General features: G+C 42.4%; 1 protein-coding gene across 2 annotated transcripts in view; it reads left to right on the top strand.

Annotated features, from left to right (window-relative positions):
• Positions 1-24,252, top strand: part of CACHD1 (cache domain containing 1) — a 211,610-nt gene that overhangs the window by 178,953 nt on the left and 8,405 nt on the right. The window contains exons 14-26 of one of the 2 annotated variants that reach the window (XM_061184081.1): positions 661-803; positions 1,484-1,665; positions 2,882-2,992; positions 8,025-8,147; positions 9,306-9,405; positions 9,498-9,614; positions 11,241-11,401; positions 11,726-11,812; positions 12,695-12,811; positions 13,965-14,116; positions 15,413-15,574; positions 16,846-16,923; positions 17,556-17,657. In XM_061184081.1, the coding sequence (XP_061040064.1) occupies positions 661-803; positions 1,484-1,665; positions 2,882-2,992; positions 8,025-8,147; positions 9,306-9,405; positions 9,498-9,614; positions 11,241-11,401; positions 11,726-11,812; positions 12,695-12,811; positions 13,965-14,116; positions 15,413-15,574; positions 16,846-16,923; positions 17,556-17,657 (1,635 nt within the window). The remainder of the gene's footprint in view (positions 1-660; positions 804-1,483; positions 1,666-2,881; positions 2,993-8,024; positions 8,148-9,305; positions 9,406-9,497; positions 9,615-11,240; positions 11,402-11,725; positions 11,813-12,694; positions 12,812-13,964; positions 14,117-15,412; positions 15,575-16,845; positions 16,924-17,555; positions 17,658-24,252) is intronic. The other variant, XM_061184082.1, reaches the window with a different exon arrangement.

Genomic DNA, 24,252 nt, shown 5'->3' with positions numbered 1-24,252 from the left:
TTGTTTATGCCATGTTTGGCTGTCCCCATCTGTGAGAAGAATTTTTTTAGTTGATTTTTGCGTCGACTCCACTATTTCATTTTTCCTTCTTCCTCGATAATCATACTAATATGAACAATAAGAGATAACCCTTACAGAAGCACTTGAGTTGTGCAAGCTCTGTTCTAAATACTTTACATTTATTAAATCGTTTGCTTTGCATATATTAACTAATATAATGCCATAACTCTATAAGGTCAGCGCTGCTATTTCCCCCACTTTGCAGACGATAAAAACATCACATGTATTACAACTTGCCCAGCATCACACAGCCAGGAAATGGTGGAGCCCAGGCTCAACCCAGTCTGGCTCCATGTCATATGCTGCCTCCTCGACCCTAATAAGTGTAGGATGTTATATGTAGACCTGAGATATGTTGACTGTTTGTCATTCTCAGCCCTTGGATCTCTTTAGGTTCACTCGGGACTGTAAGCTCCCTGCAGGGAGAGGATCTGACTTTTTTCCTTCCCAGGTCCTTCCAGCGTGGAGTTCTCTGCTTTCCTTAGGGAGGATTTTAAGCCGCCACAGCTGACCGATGGGCAGAGACTCTGCCATGCTTTTGTTTGGGCCTGAGATGCAGGCTCCGTGTTCTCAGGCCTGCTTTGTTTGCTTCTCTCTCAGAAAGTCCAACCGTCATGCTGTCTGCTGGCAGCTTTTCCTCCCCCTATGAGCACCTCAGCCAGCCGGAGACAAAGCGCATGGTGGAACACTACACAGCCTATCTCAGCGACAACACCCGCCTCATTGCTAACCCGGGGCTCAAAGTGAGTGCTGTCCTGGGGCTGCATTTCTGCTGCACCCCTCCACAGGCCTGGGAGGGGGTTCTGGTAGGGAACCTTTGAAGTGGGAAGCCGAGCTCTGGATCTGTGCCTCTCAGCTGGAGAGCCAGAAAGGCAGAGTGTGTGGCCCAGGGGAGGCTGGCCGGCGAGGACCCTTCTGATGGATTAAGAAGCCCTGTGGGCCAGATGAAGAATCTCTTTCAGGCCTTAGATGCACTAGGGGCTTTCTAGGTAGGGGGGTGTGAGTTAGAGACCAGTGAAACTTTCCCAGCCCCATTTTTCCCAGGGGAATGAAGTAAAGTGCCCCTACTGTCTGTTGAGATAAATATGATGCAGTTTAAGAAGCAGAGATTTAAGGGGTGTGTGTACACGTGTTTGTATGTGTGTCTGGGTGTGTATTTAATGCTGCATTATAGGCTCTTTCCTCTTAAACACAGAAAGCCTAGCTAGGATGAACAATTAAGTAAATCACACGTCCACTGGCTATATTTCAGGAAGCTTTTGTTTCACCAAGTTTGGCTGTATCCATCTGCTGTGGAAAGATTTTTAAGAAGTAATTGGGCTTGGCTTCTCTGCAAGAGAGCTTTGGGAAGCTCTGCCAGCAGGCCTCTCTCTTTTCATGTGAGTCTTAAAGGATCCCTGCTATGTCTTCCTTTGTTTCCCAGTTCTCTGTCAGAAATGAAGTAATGGCTACCAGCCACGTCACAGATGAATGGATGACACAAATGGAAATGAGTAGCCTGAACACTTACATTGTCCGCCGTTACATAGCAACGCCCAATGGCGTCCTCAGAATTTATCCTGGTTCCCTCATGGACAAAGCATTTGATCCCACTAGGAGACAATGGTGAGTTTTAGGGGCTTCCATTATCAAAGGTTTCCCCCCCCCAGTCCCGAAGAGACATGATAAATACACACAATAAAGCAACTTCAGGCAGTCATATTTAAAGAAGATACTTTTCATGACAGTGAAAATAGGTTTTTGAATCATTTTCTAAATGTAGTATTAACAAAAGCTTTGTGGGCTTCCTCTGTCTACAATGCTTTTATCTCTTCATTGAAATTTTGAGACTGAAATACTTTATACTTGGCCATTTCAATTCCTAGTGGTTTGATTCCCATCTTGTATGCAGTGTGTCCCCAGTGGGTATACTTAATGTCACTGCGTGTGATTATGGCATCAAATGACAGCTCATATGTGACCTATGAAAAATGAACACATGTAAACTGAAAAACACTTTTTTACTTCTGGGATTTATTTTTACTCTGATTTTCAAAAGCAAAAGCTAGTCAGGTGGTATAACAGGAGGGCAACCTGGGCATGAAAACAGGATTTCTAGTCTTGTGCTGCTTAGTAACTGAGTCACTCATGAGTGGCCACTATTTTTACTGCCTGTTCCCCACCTTTGCTAATCCAGGGGACATTTTTACGTGCCCAGTTGTATTTGTTTCTACTTGATTTGTTAATTTTTGTTTTAGCCTCTAAAACATCTCTACTATAGACCTTATTAAAAGCTCACATATAGGGCTTCCCTGGTGGCGCAGTGGTTGAGAATCTGCCTGCCAATGCAGGGGACACGGGTTCGAGCCCTGGTCTGGGAAGATCCCACATGCCGCGGAGCAACTAAGCCCGTGAGCCACAACTACTGAGCCTGCGCGTCTGGAGCCGGTGCTCCGCAACGGGAGAGGCCGCGACAGTGAGAGGCCCGCGCACCGCGATGAAGAGTGGCCCCCGCTCGCCGCAATTAGAGAAAGCCCTCGCACAGAAACAAAGACCCAACACAGCCAAAAATAAATAAATAAATAAATAAAAAAAAAAAAAAAAAAAAAAAGCTCACATATATACTGAGTTCAGCATCTTTTTTAAAGAGAATTTCATATTTTTCTTGGCCCCTTGTTGCTGATGCTACAGTCAGACATAAAAGGTAGGAATCCTTTTGAACTTGAATGTAACATAAGCACAATTTATAATATTTTTTTAGGGTTACGAGCTCACTTGTCTTCGAAATGTGCAAAGTTGTTGTTCATACCCTCAAGTAACAACTTTCTCTGGTCTCCATTAGGTATCTCCACGCAGTAGCTAATCCAGGTTTGATTTCTTTGACCGGACCTTACTTAGACGTTGGAGGAGCTGGCTATGTAGTGACCATCAGTCATACAATTCATTCATCCAGGTAATATTTCAATTAATTTTTACTCATTTCTTAAACACATTAAGGATACTTTGAAAATCTGAATAGAATAGTAGACACCAAGAATTAGTGGCGAAAGTATGACCTTTGTTGTGGGGCAAGCTGGGGTTTGGATATCTTCTCTAGCTGTGCCATCTTGGATACCCTGACCGTCCTCCTGATGTCTGTAAAATGGGGATAATACTTAACCTCACACGATTATCGTGTGATTGAGTCAGTCAAAAGCACTTAGCCCTGTTAGTGGCCGTGAGGGTGCTTATGAAAAAGAAAAAGAAAGATGTTAGATTCAGTAAAGCTGTTCCTAGAAATGCCAGTCGTAAACCAATCAAAGAAATAGCACCAAGAGCCTGACAGTTATTATTATCAGAGAGTGTTTTCCCAGGAACAGAGTAGTTTTAGTGAAGAAAAAAATGTATCAAGACTTGAGATTGTTTCCTTTTGTATTTGGGTCTCTTTAGAATTATATAGGAGTTTGTTGTTGTTGTTGTTATGGTTTTGTTGCTGTTTTTACTTTGCCCTTGCTCTCTCTTGAGGAATGAAAAGGCATTTTGAGAATTGATTTTCCAAGCATGCTATAAAATGTCAGTATTACTGTAAATATATTTAGGGTACTTTACATTTCAAGCTTTTGAGGTTTCAGTATTTAAGCTACAAATGTCAGTGAAATGTTGGGTAGAGAGGCAAGTTGAACACATTGTTTTAATCCCTTCATTATACAAATCGCTATTTTTCCCTAGCAACCAATAAAGACCATATTTTGACTGGTATCTGTAATGATGCCTTAAAATTTATGGGAGACAGATTTTCTTGCTTAACTTAAGGCTTTTCACGGTGCTCATTATATATCAAATGGCTGACATTCAGTAGAATTCTTCTAACTCTAGTACGTTGGAATCAAGAATTGGGAAGTAGTGCCGTGTGGAATTTCAATATCATGACCTGTGTCTCCATGGCAGGCAGGGCCCTGCTGCCAGCCAAATATTGATTTCTTTTCAGGACATGGTATCTGTTTGGCCCCATCACATATAAACAAGTAAACATTCTTTTAGAACAGATCTTTCCAATGTTTTCATTAACAGGCCGTCTGTAAGGCATACACCTACTATTGTCTGAATAGCAAAATTTGTCATTTCTCCCATATATTCTAATCAATTGAGAAAAAGTAAACAAACGTGGTTTCTTTGAGGGGACAGCAGTCACCTTGGTCTTTGATGACAAGGACATGGGCCGGAATTGGGCTCTTAAAGATGTTGCTGGGGGAGCAGGGAGAGAATGCCTACCTACCTGTGTGTGTCTTACTTAGGCTTTGACATTCCACCCGGCTTCTCCCATCTGCCACTCATTATCAAGAGCCATTAGCTTTTCCTTCTACACAGTATTCTTTTTGTTGGGTGGGGGGAGGAGGTCACAGAGAGGTGCAGATTTTTATGCTCATGTATATGTTTTTATTAGAATTTGGATGGGTGGAAGAATTTTCATTTCGTTTATTTATAAATATTTATGATGTCAGCCCAAATGACACATGATGGAAATATGATGGGCTTTCAACTTAGAAAAAACCTGGGTTCAATTCCCTTATTTGGTTACTGTTGATAGTGTATTTAGCCCACACAAGTTTAGCTATTCGAGTTTAACAAGAGTTAAATGGCCATTTAAATCCTGTCCATCAGTCACTCAATGAGAGTATATTTCAGGAATAAGTATCTGCTGTTGCCTTGATCAATATGCAGTCCCATGGACTTGATCATTTGAACATTTTCCTTAGCTGAGCGTGTTTTTATTATTTAAAGCCATCTATTTCATTCACCATAGTTTAGAATGCAAGTCAACTACCGCTTCTGGGTTTCAACCAAAGCAACTATAGCTTTAATGGGTATATTCATAGGTGGGCTCTGCTGAGGTACTTTTTCCAAATGATTACCAGTGATTTTGGTCTCATGTGCCAACTTGAGAACCTGCCCTCCTCCTAAGATGTGATTCCACTCTGAAGAAGCGGATTTGTCATTTACTGTCTGTATGACTATTAACAAGTCCCTTTCTGCCTTGGTTTCCTCACCTGTGAAAGAGGGATATTAGGGCCTATCTCAAATGATTATTTAAAGATTACTGTGAATAATATACGTGAGGCTCCTAGAACAGTGTGTGGCCCATGGTCAGGGCTCAATAAATGTTAAATACCTTTATTATTATTATGTTCCATGACTCTCTGAGCCTCATATGGAAAACAGAGGTAACGATGCCCAAATTGAACTAACATAATGAAAATTAGAGATAATGCATGTAAAATGCTTAGCACTATACTTGCCAATGTCAAATCCCCAATAAATGGTAGTTATTTTTATTATCATGCTATTCATGCTTTAAATTTCTTGCATTTTAATGGGTCAGAAGAGGGAACTTAAGCTAACATTCAACTTGTTGTGAAGCACTCTAATTCTCCCTTGGTTTTCAGAAGCGGTTGGGCTGAGAGCTTGAGGACAGGTTTTTTCAGTGCTCTCTTATCAGTTAAACAGTTTCTTTCATCAGCATTATTAGTGGACTGAGAATCTAGATATGCATTCTTTGGAGGATGATAATGTGGTAGTGATGATGAAGTACAGTCAATGATTAATGGACTGGTTAGACAAATCTTTGGCAGTGAAAATCTCACCAAAGCGCTGGAAACAGCATGGACCATTGTGCTGAGAAATGTAGGCTTAGTTTGATTTTTCTATGGTAGTCTTTATGGGTTGCTATGGTAACCATGTACATTTTTTAAATGCAGGTGAAAATATGAATGCTAGACTTCCATGGGCAATATTTAATATATGCTTTTACTTCAGCACATTTACCATCAACAGGGGCAGATGGCAGTCATACAGGGGAATTTTAGAAACAAAATCAACTTGTCCCACAAAACCTGAATTTTATTTTTCACTGAGGCAGCTATAGTATTGTAGAAAGAACCAGATTTAGTCTCTAAACCATAAATAAAAGGTGATCAATCTTCTTTAAGTCTTTTAACCATTCTAAACCTAATTTTTCATTTATAAAATAGGAACTATAATTCCTTTCTGATGTCTTCACAGGAAATTAAGTAGACGGTTTAAAATTGCTTGGAAACTCTTGAGTACCATGCAGATCTAAGGAGGCAGAAACCCTATTGGTTAGGAATATATGCTTTGGAGTTGAAGGCACTGAGTTTAAATCCCTGCTTCTACTAGTTATTCACTGTGTGACTTTAGCCAAATACTTAATCTCCCCAAGCTTCAGTTTTCTGGAAATAATGCCTCATAAGGTTTCTGTGAGAAATCATTGAAGTGATATATTCAGATGCCTACCAGAATGCCTATAAATTGTGAACATTCAGTAAATGGAAGCCATTACTGTTATCATAATGATGGCTATTGTTTAGACTCATCACTCTTTCCTGAACAAGCAAGAGAAGTTTAGACTTCTTCTGACTAATACTTCAGCAAAATATTCTTTTCTACAATGGACAAATCCCGTAAGGTAAATGAGTCTTGGATTTCTTCCATGGTGGAATTTAAGTTACTTAAGTAATAATAGGGGCTCTTATTGAGGCAATAGCCTCTCAGAGACAATCCCACAACATGGTCTTCCCCCATCCCATGCCAAAAACAGCTTTGACAGCAAAGCTCTGATAGAAATTTCATTATGGGTCATGGTCCCTTTTTCTTGTTGTTTTTTGGGGGTTTTTTTTTCTGGTTTTGGGGTTTGTTTTTTTTTTTTTTTTTTTGGTGGGGGTGGTGAGTTGAGTTAATATGTTAGTATCAATGTTGTTGTTAGTAACCAGTTGTCTACATAGCAAAGCTAATTTCACTCCCAAGGTTTGATTTTCCCAAAGAGGACTTTACTTTGGGAAGTTTCTTCTGAGCTATTATTAACCCCATTTTCAGATAAGAAAACTGAGGCTTAGATAGGTTAAGTAGCATCCCAGGAGCCACATAGATAGAAATCAACAAGGCCAAGTTTTGACCCCAGATCTGATTGATTCCAGAGCTAGAAGGCTAGCAAGCATCATGTCGTACTGCCCAAATTTCTCTTCCTTGGTGCTTCTATTTTTGAGAGTAGCATTTTAGAATGGAGACAGAACTGGCCTATGAACCAGGAGAGTCTCGTTCTAGAATGTGAGCTGGGTTTTGAGTACAGCCAACTTTAGTGTTATAGAAAGAAAACAAAATGTTGTTTTCACTAAGTTTTGCATGACCTAAAACTAATTAACCTTTGAGAGCTCTATAAAATGAGATGTATAGATTAATAACTATAGATTTATCATGATCTATAAAATGAAGGAAATAGCTAAGGACATCACTCAGGCTCCTTGTCTAAAGTTTCCTTGTTAGAGACTGGTGGTTGCCAAAGGGGAGGGGTTTGGGGGAGGGATGGAGTGGGAGGTTGGGGTCAGCAGATGTAAGCTTTTATATATAGGATGGATAAACAACAGGGTCTTACTGTATAGCACAGAGAACTATATTCAGTATCCTATGATAAACCATAATGGAACAGAATATTAAAGAAAGTATGTATAAATATGTATAACTGAATCACTTTGCTGTACAGAAGAAATTAACAACACTGTAAATCAACTATACCTCAATTAAAAAAAAAAAAAATTGAAGGAAAAATAAAGGATCCTTGTTGGAAGGAACCTAACAGCCACACATAAACCTCCCAGCTGATGCCTATCCCCCCACCACCCCCATATTCTTGACAAAGAATAATCCCACCATTGTCTGAACATCTATAGTTAGGACTAGCCATATTCCACAGCTGCCCATGTTTTGGGCTAGTCTTATTTGGGAAGTCCTACCTTTAATCTTAAATTTTTCTCTTGTCAAATCTCCATGTTATGCTAAGTTAGTCATTTAGTTAATTGTTTCTCCAAGGGTGGAAAATGCAGAGAACAGGAGGCATGTATTTCTGATACCATACAATGTCCTTATGAGTGAACATAGCTTTTGCCTTTAAATAAGACACGCCTCTTATTCTCACTGATCATTTTCACATGAAGTACACAGCTGTCTTCCGGGCATACTGTGGCTGTGATGGGCATTGACTTCACGCTTCGATACTTCTACAAGGTTCTGATGGACTTATTACCAGTTTGTAACCAAGATGGTGGCAACAAAATAAGGTGAGCCCTTCAGGGACCCCATATCCTATCTAGCTGCAAAATACAAAGAAAAAGCTGTCAGGTATCTCCAGTTGAATGCCAAGCACATTGTCGTAGTCAGCGTCAGAAATTGAGTCCGTTGCCTGGGCATTCTATTAAGGAGGTTTTTGTTCTTTTGTTTTTCTAAGATGCATGCTGTTTATGACTTAGATGGACAGATTTGGCTTCTAACAAGAAGAGTAACTGTGGCACAGAATTCTCCAAAAGCTCTTGTTTCTCTGGGACTCAGTAATTAGAGGTTTCCCATATCTTGGGCACTAGAAAGACCAGAGGGTACTCTTGGGTAGTACTTTTGATGTGAACTTAGTTATTAAACCAAAGTCTTTGTGAGATTTTCAGATGCTTAGACTGTTCCTTTGTACATTTCCCCAGAAAGAGGCTCATGGAACCAAAAGTCTTTGCCACCTGAATTTCAAAAGAGCATGTCTGATCAAAGCAAGGGCATTCCCTTGATTTAATACAGGCCACTTTTAAAAATAGCTTTCTTATTTCCAACTCATGGCCCATGCTTCATATCACTGCTAAATTTCACATTGGCCCTTAATGGGGAAATGCAGGATGCACAGCAAACTGTTATGACAAAATTGGAAAGTAAAATAGAGCAGAATATAGTCTTGATTAAAGCGGTTCTAGCTTCACTTATTTAGTGTTTCCATCAAATACATTTTTGCATGTCCTCCGAACGTTGTATTTTAAGTATGTTTGTCATTGAAAGAGGAAATTGTATGGCTGACCTAAAATTTGTGCCTGTAAATACCCAAGACTGCTTCTTTCGGAATCTCCCTCCCCAGAAAAAAGAAAAAAATGTCCCACTTTATACATTCTTGCAAAAGATCTTTGAGCCCATCTTACTTAGTCTGGGTGGTCACATTCTGTACGAAGTATGTAGGTGACCTCAGAGTCAGGTGTAACTCTCGCCTTAAACTGTATGCTAGGTAATCCAGCGCCTCGAGAATTAATGTGTCTGTCACCTGACTGCCAGCCTTCCTTCATTTCGTCCATGAATATTTATTGAGAACCTGATAAATACAATTTGTGTCAGGGCTAGCAAGATAGATGCTCTCCAGAAGCATAGAAGAGCAGCTTCTGTGAATGAGGGATGTCATTGTCTTGGCACAGGTGCTTCATAATGGAGGACAGGGGTTATCTGGTGGCACATCCAACCCTCATTGACCCCAAAGGACATGCACCCGTGGAACAGCAGCACATCACCCACAAGGTATTTGTCGTGAAGCTAGAGCCCAGTTCTCCAACGGGCTGCGGCTCACTAACCACATGGCATCTGTCTTGTGTTCTGCTTGGCCTCGGTAGGAGCCCCTGGTAGCAAATGACATCCTGAACCACCCCAACTTTGTAAAGAAGAACCTGTGCAACAGCTTCAGTGACAGAACGGTCCAGAGGTTTTATAAATTCAACACGAGCCTAGTGGTAAGTTGATTCCTCAACGCTCTCTTCTCCCATCCGGCTATGGAATTGCAATGGAGTCATGGTTTATGTCTGAATGTTAGCTATTACCGGCTGTTTCATTGCCTGGGAATTAGAGTGATAGGACATGACAGACCTTAGTCCAACTCCCCAGTCTGATGGTTGTGGGATATAAAGCCCTGAATGGAGAAGTGAGTGTTTTAAGATTTCACAGTTGGTATTTTGCTTTGGTTTTGTTTGTTTAAAGACTTACCCAATCTAAGCCCTTTGAAATGTCTGCTGAAGTCTGTTCCCACACTCTTGTATAAATATATGTGGCACCATGTGGTCCTCTCTTCCTGTCTTCTAGAGATTACTCAGTCTCCCTAAATTCTTAAAGCCAAATTAGGTTAGTTCTTGGTCATCCACCCTGTTAGATGAGAGCTCTTATGTAGATCATCCAAAAATAATTCCTTTTTTTTTTTTTTTTTTTTTAAGCTTAGAATACTCTCTTGTGATTTGAGATGCTACAAATTTACCTGGATATGGTTAGAGATCTTAAGGATATACTTATTAATTTGTAAATAATCCTAGCTGAGAGAGAATGGGTCATGACAGAACCAACATTCAAAAAGTTATTCACAAGAAGTAAATGTATTCACAAATCATTACATGTATTATTAAAAAGATAATCATAAAGATGTATTGAGTTAGTACACCTGAAACTAACACAACATTGTAAATCAACTGTACTCTAATAAAAAAATTTTTAAATAAATAAAATGAGCTTGAAGTCAAAAACAAAAGAGGTTAAATGAAAATCCTGAAATTAGTCTCAGAAAAAGTGCAAAAACAATTGTGTAGGGTACTAGAAGAGTTTTAAGAATGAATATATTAATAGGATAGTGTGTTCAAAGCAAGGGAAGTCATTATTACTCTGTTCAACCCCCATACCCATTCTGATGAGCACTTTCTGTAAAGGAGACATGGACAAACGTGAGTGTAATCAGAGGGAGGCTGTCAGGTAAGGTTGTCCTATGAAAGTCTGCCTTACTGTGTGTATCTTCTGTCATTTGTACAATGATTTCCTGAGTCTTCAGCAGAGAAGCTAGGATATTGCAGTAGAAATTTTTCAGACATGCAAATTTTAGTGGAATATGAATTAGAGTAAATTCTTAATGGAATTGGAACATTCCTCGTTATTGGAGCTAACAGGCTGATAAGCCTATGTTATTGCTTATATTGTAAAGGTGGGCATCTTCCAGGCAGTAAAGGATTCGTCTAGACCTCTAAGAAAACATTCAGTGCCGTGATTCTCAGGGTTAGGCTTATCCTCACCATGCACACATAAGGGATAACTGGCATTGAAACAAACATGGGCTTAAATAATTGGCCTACTACATATGACACGTGCAGAAAAAATGACCATACTCAACTTTACAATGCTGCTTTAGAATCTTTGGCTTTCAAATATTGTAGACATTTCACGAAGCCAGCTATCACATTTTCTTGTTATAGGACAAAGAAAAGGATGCTTGCTTTAGTTGGATTGAACTATTTTCAGCAGTTGGTTGAAGGGTTGTTTTCAGGATGGTAGAGCTGAATCTTTGCATTGTTGTCTGTCACTTCTGACAACTCTGTTGTCTGTAGGGGGATTTGACGAACCTTGTGCACGGCAGTCACTGTTCTAAATACAGACTGGCGAGGATCCCGGGAACCAATGCATTTGTCGGCATTGTCAACGAAACGTGTGACTCTCTTGCCTTCTGTGCTTGTAGCATGGTGGACCGGCTCTGTCTCAACTGTCACCGGTAAAAATGGGACGGGTCATGTTCTCTGTTTACCACACTACTGAATATTTTAACTGATGCCAACTGCAAAATAAACATGAAGTATTCAGGTGTGTCCTAGAGGAAAGGAAAGTCCTGGTTACAAAAGCATTTAGAGCTGTGTTGTTCGTAGCATCCTTGTCCAAAGAACAATGGATTGAGGTCAACTGTGTATTTAAACCTTTAGTGGTAACTTTTACTGTCCCTTCTAACTAGCTCATGGTGTCTTTATTTCATTTCCCTCAGTGCATGTACAATATATAGTTTATCAACCCTCTGCATAGTAACTTTCTTTTTCCTTTTCAGAATGGAACAAAATGAATGTGAATGTCCTTGTGAGTGCCCTCTAGAGGTCAATGAGTGCACTGGCAACCTCACCAATGCAGAGAACAGGTAAATTTAAAATGTGTGTGTATGTGCATATTTTTAATGGGAGTCTTGTGTATAGATTTGTTTCGAGTTGGAAGTATAAGAAGGTGATTCATTCTAATGATGGAGCTGTTCAGTGAGCCAGTTTTCAAACTCCATAGTGTCTTAAAGTGAAGTCCACTTTCAGGTTTGAATATAAATGCTAAAAAATTTTTGAGTATATGTGCTACTTACAAAAAATATGAGACTGTTACAAGCATTAACTAAGTGCCTAACATGTGTAAGATACTGTATGCCCAGTAAGTCACTTAGTTTTCTTTTTTTTTTTTTTTTTTTACTTTATTTATTTTTGGCTGCGTTGGGTCTTCGTTGCTGCGTGTGGGCTTTTCTCTAGTTGTGGTGAGCGGGGGGCTACTCTTCATTTCGGTGTGTGGGCTTCTCATTGAGGTGGCTTCTCTTGTTGCAGAGCACAGGCTCTAGGCACCCAGGCTTCAGCAGTTGTGGCTCAAGGGCTCTAGAGCGCAGGCTCAGTAGTTGTGGCACATGGGCTTAGTTGCTCCACGGCATGTGGGATCTTCCTGGATCAGGGCTCGAACCCGTGTCCCCTGCATTGGCAGGCAGATTCTTAACCACTGCGCCACCAGGGAGGCCCTGTCACTTAGTTTTCAAATTAACCCTTTGATAAACACGTAGGAACATTTCACACACACAGATGCTCATACATAATATAGCATTATTTATCTCAGTGACAGATTTTCAGGCCAGATTGGCCCAAGGTTTCATATATCTAAGTGGCAAAGCCAGGATTCAAACCCAGATCTGTTTGACACTGTCAGGGGCCAAGGGCATGATGAGTTTGGAATATGGATGGTATCGGTCCTAACCTTCAGACTTGCTCCTACGTAGAAACCCAAGCTGTGAAGTACACCAGGAGCCAGTGACGTACACGGCTATTGACCCTGGCCTGCAGGATGCTCTTCACCAGTGTGTCAACAGCAGGTGCAGTCAGAGGATGGAGAGTGGGTAAGCAGTGCCCGGCGCTGATTTCACGTCAACATCATAGCTGCAGGAGCAGAACCTAGTAAAGAATAGGGACCAGCAGCCTCGTTGAGCTTTTCCAGATGATATTTATCATCCCCATTCTTGATGTTTGAAAAAGATGTACCAGTTTTTCGGATCCAGAACTGATTTTGATAAGCCTTTTATCTACCAGGTTTAATGTTATTTGGTTTCCACTTGTTACATCTATTTGGCACATGTACCATATCTTAGTAGCCTCATCTGTGGATGGGAAAGTTATTCTTGAAATAAGAGGAGTAAGAGGGGAAATGGCATGAAGAAGCAAGGGCAAGGGGGCAGGAACTCATGGGTTCTAGAAACAGAACCCAGCTCTATGTGTGATACATTGAAGCTCATCAATTCTTTCTTAGAAAGCAGATATGCTTTACAGTAGTGTTGAGAACTAAAAGCCACATGCTCCCTGCTCCCTCCCCCTCCTCCCTAGGGTGTTTGGGACTAAACAGCTGCAAGCTGCCATTTGATTCAACAAAATTAGTGGGTAAAAGTGGCAGCCAGTTTTACTTTCAGTATGTATTTTAGCAAAGGAATGGTAGGACATCAGATAGATTAATTCGGTGTGTTATGCAGTAACCCAAAGCCTATTAAGCTTGAGAAACACTGTGTATATTTTCTTAGAGTGTCATAATGCACTCAACATGTTAAAAGTTCTAAGAAATTGGCAACAAAGAAATCTGTTTAACTTATCCGCTGTTTCCCCAACTTGTTTGATCAATTTTTCCTACCTTCCTTTTTCTTTTTTTTTTAATGACCGTATACCTGGGGTGTGTTAGGCCAAAGTCTAACAAACCTTGGGGCCATGTGGTCTTTTAAGATGATTTTGAGTGACCCTGCACTAATCCATGATGTGTGGACTTCATGGTTTGATTCACAGAGAACGGTTCTATTTCTCTCACCTCCAAGTTGTTAAGGGACATTAGACAGCTTTCCCGTGGCAGGCTATGGCTGTTCTCCTTTTATAAGGAAAGGAAACTCAGGCTCAAGGAGTTATAGCACTAGTGAGTCACGGAACCCCTGAGAGCTATCTGATGCCCAAGTCTGTGTGCTCTCCCCTGCATGACACCGCCTTCTGGAACATTCAGCGTTGTCTTTCTGGCAGGGACTGCTTTGGTGTGCTGGATTGTGAATGGTGCATGATAGACAGCGATGGCAAGACCCACCTGGACAAATCCTACTGTGCGCCCCAGAAAGAATGCTTCGGGGGGATCGTTGGAGCCAAAAGTCCCTATGTTGATGACATGGGAGCAATAGGTATGTTTTTGGGGAACCCAGAATAATTTGATTCTTGAAAACACATTTTCTTGCCTCTATACTAGGACAAAGATCTTAAAGTAATTCTCTACCCTACTTCCCTGATTTCTTTGCCAGTAGTTTTTAGTTGCAAAACCAAGGCAAATAATTACTTTCAAAGCTGGCTAGCTATACTGTGCAGAGTAAGCAGCCATCTTTCCTGCCAAATTTTGCAAGCCTGGAATTCATTCCCATAAAGCTTGTTCTGAGAAATATCAGGCCTGATTTCTGGGCAGCTGAACTGTGGGGTTGTGTGAATGTGAATCCCAGCTGTCAGAAGCACAGGGCTGGTGATGGGCAGAGTGACCCGCGCATATCGCTTTCCTGCTGCTACCTTCCCTCACAACTTTTGAAGGCAGAAATCTTATGGCTACAAGTTAGTATTTAGGTCCTTGAGGTCGGCAAAAGCCAGAGCTATCCAGTGCAGTGGGGCGGCTTGGGGTGGGGGACAGGGACATTGCTGGGAGGAACACCACTGGGGTTAGGCCCCAAGACCCCAAAAATACTACCTGCATACCCACCCTGAGATCTTCTCAGTGTCTTTCCGGAATTACCACAGGCTCCTCAAGCTTAGCTGGCAAGTGAAAAGATATTTAAGCCTTTAACTCATGCCTTTTTTGACATCTCCCCACATTAGCCTGTCTGTGGAAGAAAAGCTTTTCCTAGGTGAGGAAGGGTTCTGAGCTCACGTATGACTACCGGACCAGGTTAGGACACGGTTGAAGTGACCTTGCTCCAAGAAGTCACTTTATGTGCCCACCTGCAGTTTCCTGTCTGAAAAGTGCAAATAGTGTCTTCAAGGGAACCCAATAAGCTTTGAAATTTGATCCTTTTTGGAGGTCACGTGACTGAGCCACTGAAATAAATGACACCATGTAGAGTCAATATGTGCTAAGAGACCCGCGTTGCCCTGCCTCACCTCTGTACTAAGAGTAGCGCACAGCCCAGGGCTGGGCCCTTAGGCTGGGCACTGCATGTTTAAGGGATCCTCAACCACTCGCTTATTTCACAAGTCCTTGCCAATTGTGTGCTCTGCAAGCAAGCAACATTTCATCCGAGAACCAGAAATTAAAGGAAGCCCTGTTCCCACATCCCGGTGGGTCTTCTTGAAGGGATTCAAAGCTTAAAGCAGCCGTTCTTACATACCTTCACTAAACCCCTTCCCACTGCATTCCTTCCCATCTCACCCCCGTCCCCATCTCCTGCTACACTTGGGAAATCTTTATGAAGGACATCTGTTTGTTTATTTTAATGAAGGTGATGAGGTTGTCACATTGAACATGATTAAAAGTGCCCCTGTGGGTCCAGTGGCTGGAGGCATCATGGGCTGCATCATGGTCTTGGTCCTGGCTGTGTACGCATACCGTCATCAGATTCATCGCCGGAGTCATCAGCATATGTCTCCTCTTGCTGCCCAAGGTGAGCTCGACAGGAATCCCAAAGCTCCCCCAGGAGGCAGCAGGCTCCCAGGGCTGTTCCAAGGCGAGAACGACAGTAACCAGTTGTAAGCCTTTAAGCGACTGTAAGACCAGTGCTACATTTCCTGCTACTGTGGAGTAGATTCGGAGGTCCCCAAAGCCTGCTTCCCTCCTTTAGTTCACAGCTCATTCTTTAGGGCCTAAATCCTGCAAGCCCCATTTGATTCCCCAGAAAATCCCTAGATTTTCTCTCTCCTTACACAAACGTGAGGCCGCCATAGCTTGCCTCTGGAATAAGCCAGTCAGGGGAGCTGGGATGCTGAGTGGGAAATTTTGTTCTTTGCTAAGCTCAGATATGCTGCCTTTGCTGTTCCGAAAAGACGGGCAGACCAAAGATACCTCAGGTCACTACTGGCAAGAACATGAATCTGTTGTATTGCAGCTATTATTATATTGTGTGAATGAACACACATTCAAAGGAATGATCACATCTCTTAAAACAGGATAAGGACTGTCCAACCTGGATAAGGACTTGAAGTCAGATACAAAATGATTAATTGGTAATTGTGGCTTCCATATCAAGAGTTAAATGTGGTATCTGTGCTCGTTTGCAAGGAACAAAACCATTTAACGACCATCCCCATCCTCCCTAAAAACCCCTTGGGATGTGTTACCCTGACCTTTGTGGAGATAAGGCTCACTCATCATTTTTCCTGGACTTGGTCAGGAGCCTGGCAGCAGTCATGATTAGTTGATGTTGGAATATTTCACTGTGGTCGCAATCCTGTCGGGGGATCATGGGATTGTGTTGTCTGATTTAGTAACTGAGCTGACCACAAAGCTCTTTCCTCTTGATAAGGTTTGGTTTGACTGAGGATGACTGCCATCCAGTGTTACCTTAGGCCTGGCCTTTTATAGGATTCTGTAGCACCATTTTATCCGCACAGTCAGCCGTGGTTTTAGACCCCTTCCTTCCGTTTCAGGTACTTGAGGAGAGGATTAAAGACCTGTTAGCCTCAATCAACATCTTTTCTCCTCTGTCTCCAGAAATCAGTCTCAGGTGCCCCTCTGGATTATTCACCTCTTGTTCTCTCTTCTGATTCCTGCTCCCTCCTCCTTAAAAAAAAAAAAAAAAAAAAAAAATGAGATGGGGCATCAGTTCATTGATGGAATGCTGTCATCCAGTCATCAAATGAGCACTCTGCAGGGCATTAAAGTGGGTGATTTTGTTTGATTAAATAGTCATGTTTCTCTCTTTTGAATGATGGGTAGAAATGTCAGTGCGTATGTCCAACCTGGAGAATGACAGAGATGAAAGGGATGATGACGGCCATGAAGACAGAGGCATCAGTGAGTATCCAGGCTGCTTCCATGCAGAACGTGGCAGCAGGAGGCTAATCCAGAATAAATGTGCTTTCTCGTATTAAAGTTTAAGATGCTTTGGCATGATGGGGTTCTTTTTTTCCCCCATTTTCATTAGGAATAAGCATAGGTATTTGCTTTGTTCTAGTACATCTCAAAAGATTTCAGGGTGTTCTTTGTTGCATTAAGTACTTTGGCCTAAAACGCCTTACTCTTCCCTTTCTTTCTCCTCCTCATTACTTTCCAGTATAGCATTTTAGAAAGGGAGTCATCAGGTATGCATTTCTTTTAAATCCCTTAACTAATGTATACAACGCAGGGGGAAAGAAAAGAACATTTCTCTATCAAAAGAGAGCTCCATGTGTGTTGAGATACTTTGGCCTTCAACTATACAGAGTATATCTCCTTGATGCATGTTGGAGATATGTCATTAGGGACCTCTTGCTGCCCCAGTCCTAAAACCAACTCCCCTAATCGTCAGAATTGTTAAAAAAATTACTCATTCTAGCTCTGCAAGGAATAACTCCCCCCATCATGTGAAAGAGCCTACTTAGCGCGAATGCGCTTGATACAATAAAAATACTGGCCTAAGAGTGACTAACCATCCTTGCCTTCCACAGTCAGCAATACTCGATTTATAGCCGCGGTCATCGAACGGCACGCACACAGTCCAGAAAGGAGGCGTCGCTACTGGGGTCGCTCGGGAACAGAAAGCGATCATGGTAAGGTCTGGCTTCCTGCGCTTGAGGCCCTGAGGACCCTGGTGCACTTGTGGGCCAGTGCTCACAAGTTATTTATGCATAAGTAACCCTTCTCTCTCTTTCCTGTTCCATGCTCAGGTAAATTATTTTCACATAGTTTTCTGAAAAGATACATTCCAACATGAAACTTTTATAAGAGCCCCAGTAGAGTTTGGCTTATGGCTCAGCATTCCCAAGCATATGTGAGACGACCTCTGGGCACACAGATTGCCTCCTGGGTTTTCTCCATGAATAAGGTTCAGATCATCTCAATGGTACCTGCTTACCCATTCACTGAGAACCAGTGGTACCCCACTTGGTTCTCAGTGAATCAGCTTACTCATAGGTCCTGCTGCCCAGTGATGTTGGTTGGCAAACACCAGCATCAACAAGGGCTCTCTTGGCCACATACTCTCAGGGCCTGGCAAGAATCCATGAGGTCATCTGGCGTCCCCTGCCCTGACCTCCTGCCTGGCCTGGAGCCCCAGGGAAGGCTTCACCAAAGAGACAACACTTACCCTGGGCCTTGAAGGATAATTAAAGAAAAGCGAGGGACAAAGGATATTAGAGGCAAAGGGACTGGTGTGTACAAAGTCATGGAGGTGCCTAAAGTGCCTGTAAGATGCTCAGGAAGGGTCGGGGCTGAGTTGTGAAGAGACACTGGGTGCTAAGTGAGCTACCAATTATCAAGTCCACGGCTGTACCAACAGCATGGCCACCATGTACCTTCTCACCTTCCCAGTGCCCGTATGGCTTATTGTCACAGAGAACAGCAGATGTGTCCTACTGTCTAGGCATCCCTGCCACTGTTGCACAAAAATATAACAGAAGTGTACATCCTTTCCTGTAATTGTCAGATCTTTTTGTTTTTCATATAGCTGCTTAATTTTCCAGAAATCTTTCTTTTCTTCCCAGAATCAGGTCTTTTTTTAATGCATAAATAATGCATTTATGCTTTTTTTATTCTGCTTTCTCCACATCTACCCTGAAAAAAAAAAAATGTCTTCAAGCAGTGTGCTTCCACACCTGTGCTAAAAAATGCAGGAGTAGATATTCGTCAAAGCGACCAATGTCGCCTTTTACACGACAACCAGGTATTCAAACTCCCTTTGGAAAACAGGAGAAGCCAAAGGTCTGATTTTTAAATTGGGGACTCTTAATTTGGGCTCTGAATGACATTGTTCCCACCAACTAAATAGAAACTTCTGGTTTCTATGGAGAGTCAAAGCAGAACTTAAATTTCTCAGTTTCTTTGACTTTCTGCCTTTTTTCCAGAAAAACCTTTGAACCTGCATAAATTCATTCTGCCAGGCAGTTCTGTGTCTCTTCTCCTTTGAATAATAAAACAGGTTTGAGGCTACTAAAGTTCAACAGAAATAATTTCTTATTCAGCAGAAATACTGAGTTCTTTCTCTCTCTCTCCCTCTCCCTCTCTCTCTCCCTCTCTCCCCCTCCCTCTCCCCCCCTCCCTCTCCCCGCCCTTCTCTTTCCCCTGGTAGAAACTGCTTCAGTACAAAACTGGAATTCTGAGTGATGTTTCTAATGTTCCATTAGCCCTCCCATCATCTTAGTAAAAATGGCATATGAAGCAACAGCTGAGATAAAAGGAATAGTGTGGTGTCAGCATCCAAAAGCCAAGGAATCTAGCTAAGAGCTTGCTTTCTTTCATTTTTCACAATAATTGGATCCCTGTTATCCCCAAATTTCTCATGCAGACAGAATGCAACGCCAGAAGAAGTGGAAGGCACTGACATTCCACGTAATTCCAAATGCACCACAAAGTCAACAGCATTTAACCGAGTGTTGTCATATCCCTGAACCTGTATGGTGGGTCACTAAAAGTGGTGGCATCAAGCTAAAGTCCCTGTGGTACCTAGAGGATAAGCCATAGGTACACATTAAACACGGAAATCTGATCTAGTTCTTTTGTGGCACATGACTTGCTCAAGCGTGTGTTCTCTTATTTGGTGAAGGTATCAGGCGGGCATCTGCTGTTTCCTTGGCAGAGAGGAAGGAGTTGGGGAAGGGGGCGGGATGGGCCTTATTTCTGCCAGGCAGCGTGGTATAGAAGAGCTTATAAGATAGGTCAAGCAGAATTCACTTGGAATCGCACCTCTCCCCTTCTTTTCAGGTAGTGAGACCTTAGTGAAGCTACGTGGACCTCAGTTTCCTAATAATTAAAACAGGATTAGAAATTCCTCCCTGGTAAGGTTGTCGTGAGGATGAAGTGAGATAACACATGGCAGGCATGAGCTCAGAGCTGACCTCACCTCCATACCCACTCTGCCCTCAAGGAATTGATAATCCAGCAGGAAACTGTAAATGCATGCATGTATTCACAAGACTGATAAAAGGCTGAATATGACAGCTTCCTTAAAGAAGTGGAACAAAGAAGAAGATGGGAAGAGAGTTCACTTTTATCTGCAAGTAAATCATGTAAGACCCTGGGGGGAGGGGGGACATGCACAAAAGGAAACCTCAAAAGAATAAAATATATAAATATATAAGTATTGAACAGACCAGACTTTCATGGTATGGTTCAGAGTGGTGATAGTCCCAGAATTAAAACTAAATGTTACCAAGCTGAACTTGGAGACTCCAGGCTGCATTTTTAACTAGAAATATTTCATGTGGCCAACAGAGTTTTGTATTTTAAAAGGACCTAATTTTTAATTTTTGTATCTTAAAAAAAACTACTCAAAATTAGAATGGTTTCTGAAAAGCAGAATCATTTTTATCAACAGTCTAACACCATGTAGAATGATTGTTTTCCAGCACTTGACTATTAACTGTTACACTCTGCGTTGCCCATTATTTCTCTTGAAAATATCATATTCTAACTAATCATCAATTGGCTTATTTTTAAGTTAAAAATCACCAGTATGTATTTGTTCCTTGTGAATCTGTGTTTTAGTTACCATCTCATTAGAAACATTACAAATGTACATTAAGCAACATTTTTTTCTTTGTAAATGGGAATTTTTCCCCTAGCGAAGTAAATTCCAAAAGACTTAAAACACAAATGCTGAACCTTGAAAATCTGGTCAAAAACTACATAGTGCACCACGAAACCATTTTTAGAAGTGCAGAGATATTCTCCTGCAGTTACTCGCTGTGACCACAAAGGGGTGAGTGAGTCCCCAGAGGGACCTAACATCCCTTGCCATCAAGAGGGTTTTCTTAAGAACCGTCAGATAAATACATTAGCAGAATGCCGAAGAGCAAAAGCCTAATTTGACTCTTCTATTCCTTATGGATGCCAGGCCTCCTTCCTGAAGCCTGTTTCGCCTTGAAATTGGCTTTGCAGGAATTTCTCTGCATGCACCTTTGGATAGTAAAGAAGTCTTTCTTTGAAAGTATTTGTAAATGTCCTCTGTGTCTTACATGGTGCTGCTTCCTGCGTGAGTCAGAGAACGCGTCTTGTCTTATGCATCACTGTTCCCAGCACTCCACAGAATTGCCTGGCGCTGAGTAAACGCTCAGTTAATTTGCTAAGTGAGAGCACGTGTTTGGCTTTCTCCTGCTTCTCTGAAACATGCTACTCCCTCCCTGCAGATTTCCATGAATTACTGAGATAAGAGGAAGCCTGAGTAAGTTACAGAGGGGTTGAGCAGTAGTGTCCCACTGAGGAAATAAAACAGAATTGCCCCAGAGGGGTTCCCTTCGGAGGGGTCCCTGCTGGGATTCTCATCAGAAAGCACCAGGAGAAACAGGGCTGCCCCCGAGTTGCCTTGGGAATGGCTGCAAGGTCACCACCGACCTGGGCCTGTGACCAGCCAGGTTCAGAGCGCCCCTGGACTCTAAGTCAGAACTCCAGGCAGGGCCCAGTGAATCCTAGAATGTCTTCATTATTAGATGAGACTGGTAAAATGTCACACCAGACAGAACCACAGATTGCTGAAAAAATTACGTGATTTTTTTTTTTAAGCGCATGCTTTGTGTAAGGCATAAGTCCTCGTACTTTAAGAAAGAGTTTGCTAATGGACAAGACTGCCCTATATTTTTTTGTAATATGGTAAAATCTAAGATAGGGATGTGCACAGAATACCGTTTAAACTCACAGAAGAGACACCAGAACCCCTGTAGGTTGGTATGACTGGGTGGGGTGGATGTTGGTTGGGAAGGTTTCCCAGAAAAGACCTTCATACATAACATGAAGCACAACAGCAAGATAAGGGAAGGTGGGAAGGTGAGGCAGGCAGAAGGACCACTATGAATTTTACACCACGAATGTGAAAATCAGCTGTCAGTTCTGATGGGTGCTTGTAAATGAGCAGAGTCAGGAAGGCATCCAGGAGGCAAGATGAAGACAGCCTAGCACTAAAGGTTGCCTAAAAATAATCGACACAGACCCTGAGATTTTGCTAAAATGTGTTTTCTAGTACTTTAGTCTCTTATGTGTAGAACATTTGTAACTGAGGTTTTAAAGCCTATATTACATTCTAGACTTCGCACTACTGAGGCTGAGAATCTTGTTTTGGCTCCTGATCTCTTAATCTTGGGTAAAGGCATCACTATTCCTCCAGCATCTGAACCTAGAAACCTCAAGGATATTAACCCTCTTGGCATCTTCACCAGGAAGTCCATCTGGTCACCAGAGCCAGCCCTTCCCTGAACTTGAACAGCTGCTTGCTCCACTTAAACACGGCTAGTGTCCCACTTCACGGCCTTGCCGTCTTCTCGGGCCAATGCTCAGTCCCCTGTCCTCTGAGCCTCAGATCCCTCCTTCCTTGTGGCCAGCCTCCTCATTGCCACAAGGGATCACCTTAAAGCCTTCCTGGGCTGGTCTCAGCCTGCCTGTCCAGCCTCATCTCTTGCTCTTTCTCCTACACAGGAAGCTTTTCCCCATTCCTCAAATCCATGGAGCCTTTCAGTCTTCTGGTCATTGAATATGCTCATCTCCCTGCCTGAAGTACCTTCCACCCCTTTCTTTACCTAGTGAACCCCTCTCTCCCGTGAGGGCCACCTTAAGTGTCACTTCCTCCAGGATCCTAAGCCAAGTTCATCGGCTTTGGTATTCCTTTGTCATGCCTCTGGTTTCGCACCTGTGTTTCCCCTTCTTAACTGTGGGCTTCTCAGAAGCTGGGGCCTCACCTTACCTCTTTTTCTGTTGAGCCCCTAGCCTGGCATCTGGCACCAAGAGGGCACTCAGTAATGATAGACACACAACAACGAACTCTCCTTCTTCTGTCCTGATTTATGGCCAACGTGCCTGTTTTTCTGGCTGGGTATCTCTACATATGTTATTCACAGACTCTCAAAATCAAGATGTGCAAAAACAAAATTCGTTTCCTTCCCTGAGACTCAGGATCTCGGAGTCACCCTCTCTTATCATCCTGACTGTAAGTTGCAGTCCTCTTTAACCACCCCTCACCCCGCAGCCCCCCACATCAAATTGCTGATGAACTACTACTGTTTCCACCCCAGAGCTGTCTGTCCAATCCCATAGTTTTAATTCAACAACTCTCAGCTGGGCTGTTGCAATAACCTCCTAACTGCCTCCCTCTCTCTCCTTTTTATTCAGCCTCCAAACTGCCACCAGAACTCTCTCTCTTTTTTATATATAAATTTATTTATTTATTTTTGGCTGTGTTGGGTCTTCATTGCGCATGGACTTTCTCTAGTTGCGGTGAGCGGGGGCTACTGTTCATTGCGGTGCGCGGGCTTCTCATTGTGGTGGCTTCTCTTGTGGTGGAGCACGGGCTCTAGGCACGTGGGCTTCAGTAGTTGCGGCACGCGGGCTTCAGTATTTGTGGCTCGCTGGCTCTAGAGCGCAGGCTCAGTAGTTGTGGCGCACGGGCTCAGTTGCTCCACGACATGTGGGATCTTCCCGGACCAGGGATCGAGCCCACGTTCCCTGCATTGGCAGGCGGATTCTTAACCACTGCGCCACCAGGGAAGTCCCAGAACTCTCTTTTTTTTTTTTTTTTAAATACAGCAGGTTCTTATTAGTCATCAATTTTATACACATCAGTGTATACATGTCAATCCCAATCGCCCAATTCAGCACACCACCATCCCCACCCCATGGCGGTTTTCCCCCCTTGGTGTCCATACGTTTGTTCTCTACATCTGTGTCTCAATTTCTGCCCTGCAAACCGGTTCATCTGTACCATTTTTCTAGGTTCCACATACATGCGTTAATATACGATATTTGTTTTACTCTTTCTGACTTACTTCACTCTGTATGACAGTCTCTAGATCCATCCACGTCTCAACAAATGACTCAATTTCGTTCCTTTTTATGGCTGAGTAATATTCCATTGTATATATGTACCACAACTTCTTTATCCATTCGTCTCTCGATGGACATTTAGGTTGCTTCCATGACCTGGCTATTGCAAATAGTGCTGCAGTGAACACTGGGGTGCATGTGTCTTTTTGAATTACGGTTTTCTCTGGGTATATGCCCAGTAGTGGGATTGCTGGATCATATGGTAATTCTATTTTTAGTTTTTTAAGGAACCTCCATACTGTTCTCCATAGTGGCTGTATCAATTTACATTCCCACCAACAGTGCAAGAGGGTTCCCTTTTCTCCACACCCTCTCCAGCATTTGTTGTTTGTAGATTTTCTG

This window comes from Eubalaena glacialis, chromosome 3 (genome assembly GCF_028564815.1).
Source record: "Eubalaena glacialis isolate mEubGla1 chromosome 3, mEubGla1.1.hap2.+ XY, whole genome shotgun sequence".
In the NCBI taxonomy this organism is placed as follows: Eukaryota; Metazoa; Chordata; class Mammalia; order Artiodactyla; family Balaenidae; genus Eubalaena; species Eubalaena glacialis.
Note: the sequence above shows the minus strand (reverse complement) of the source record. Positions and strands in the feature narration are given on the sequence as shown.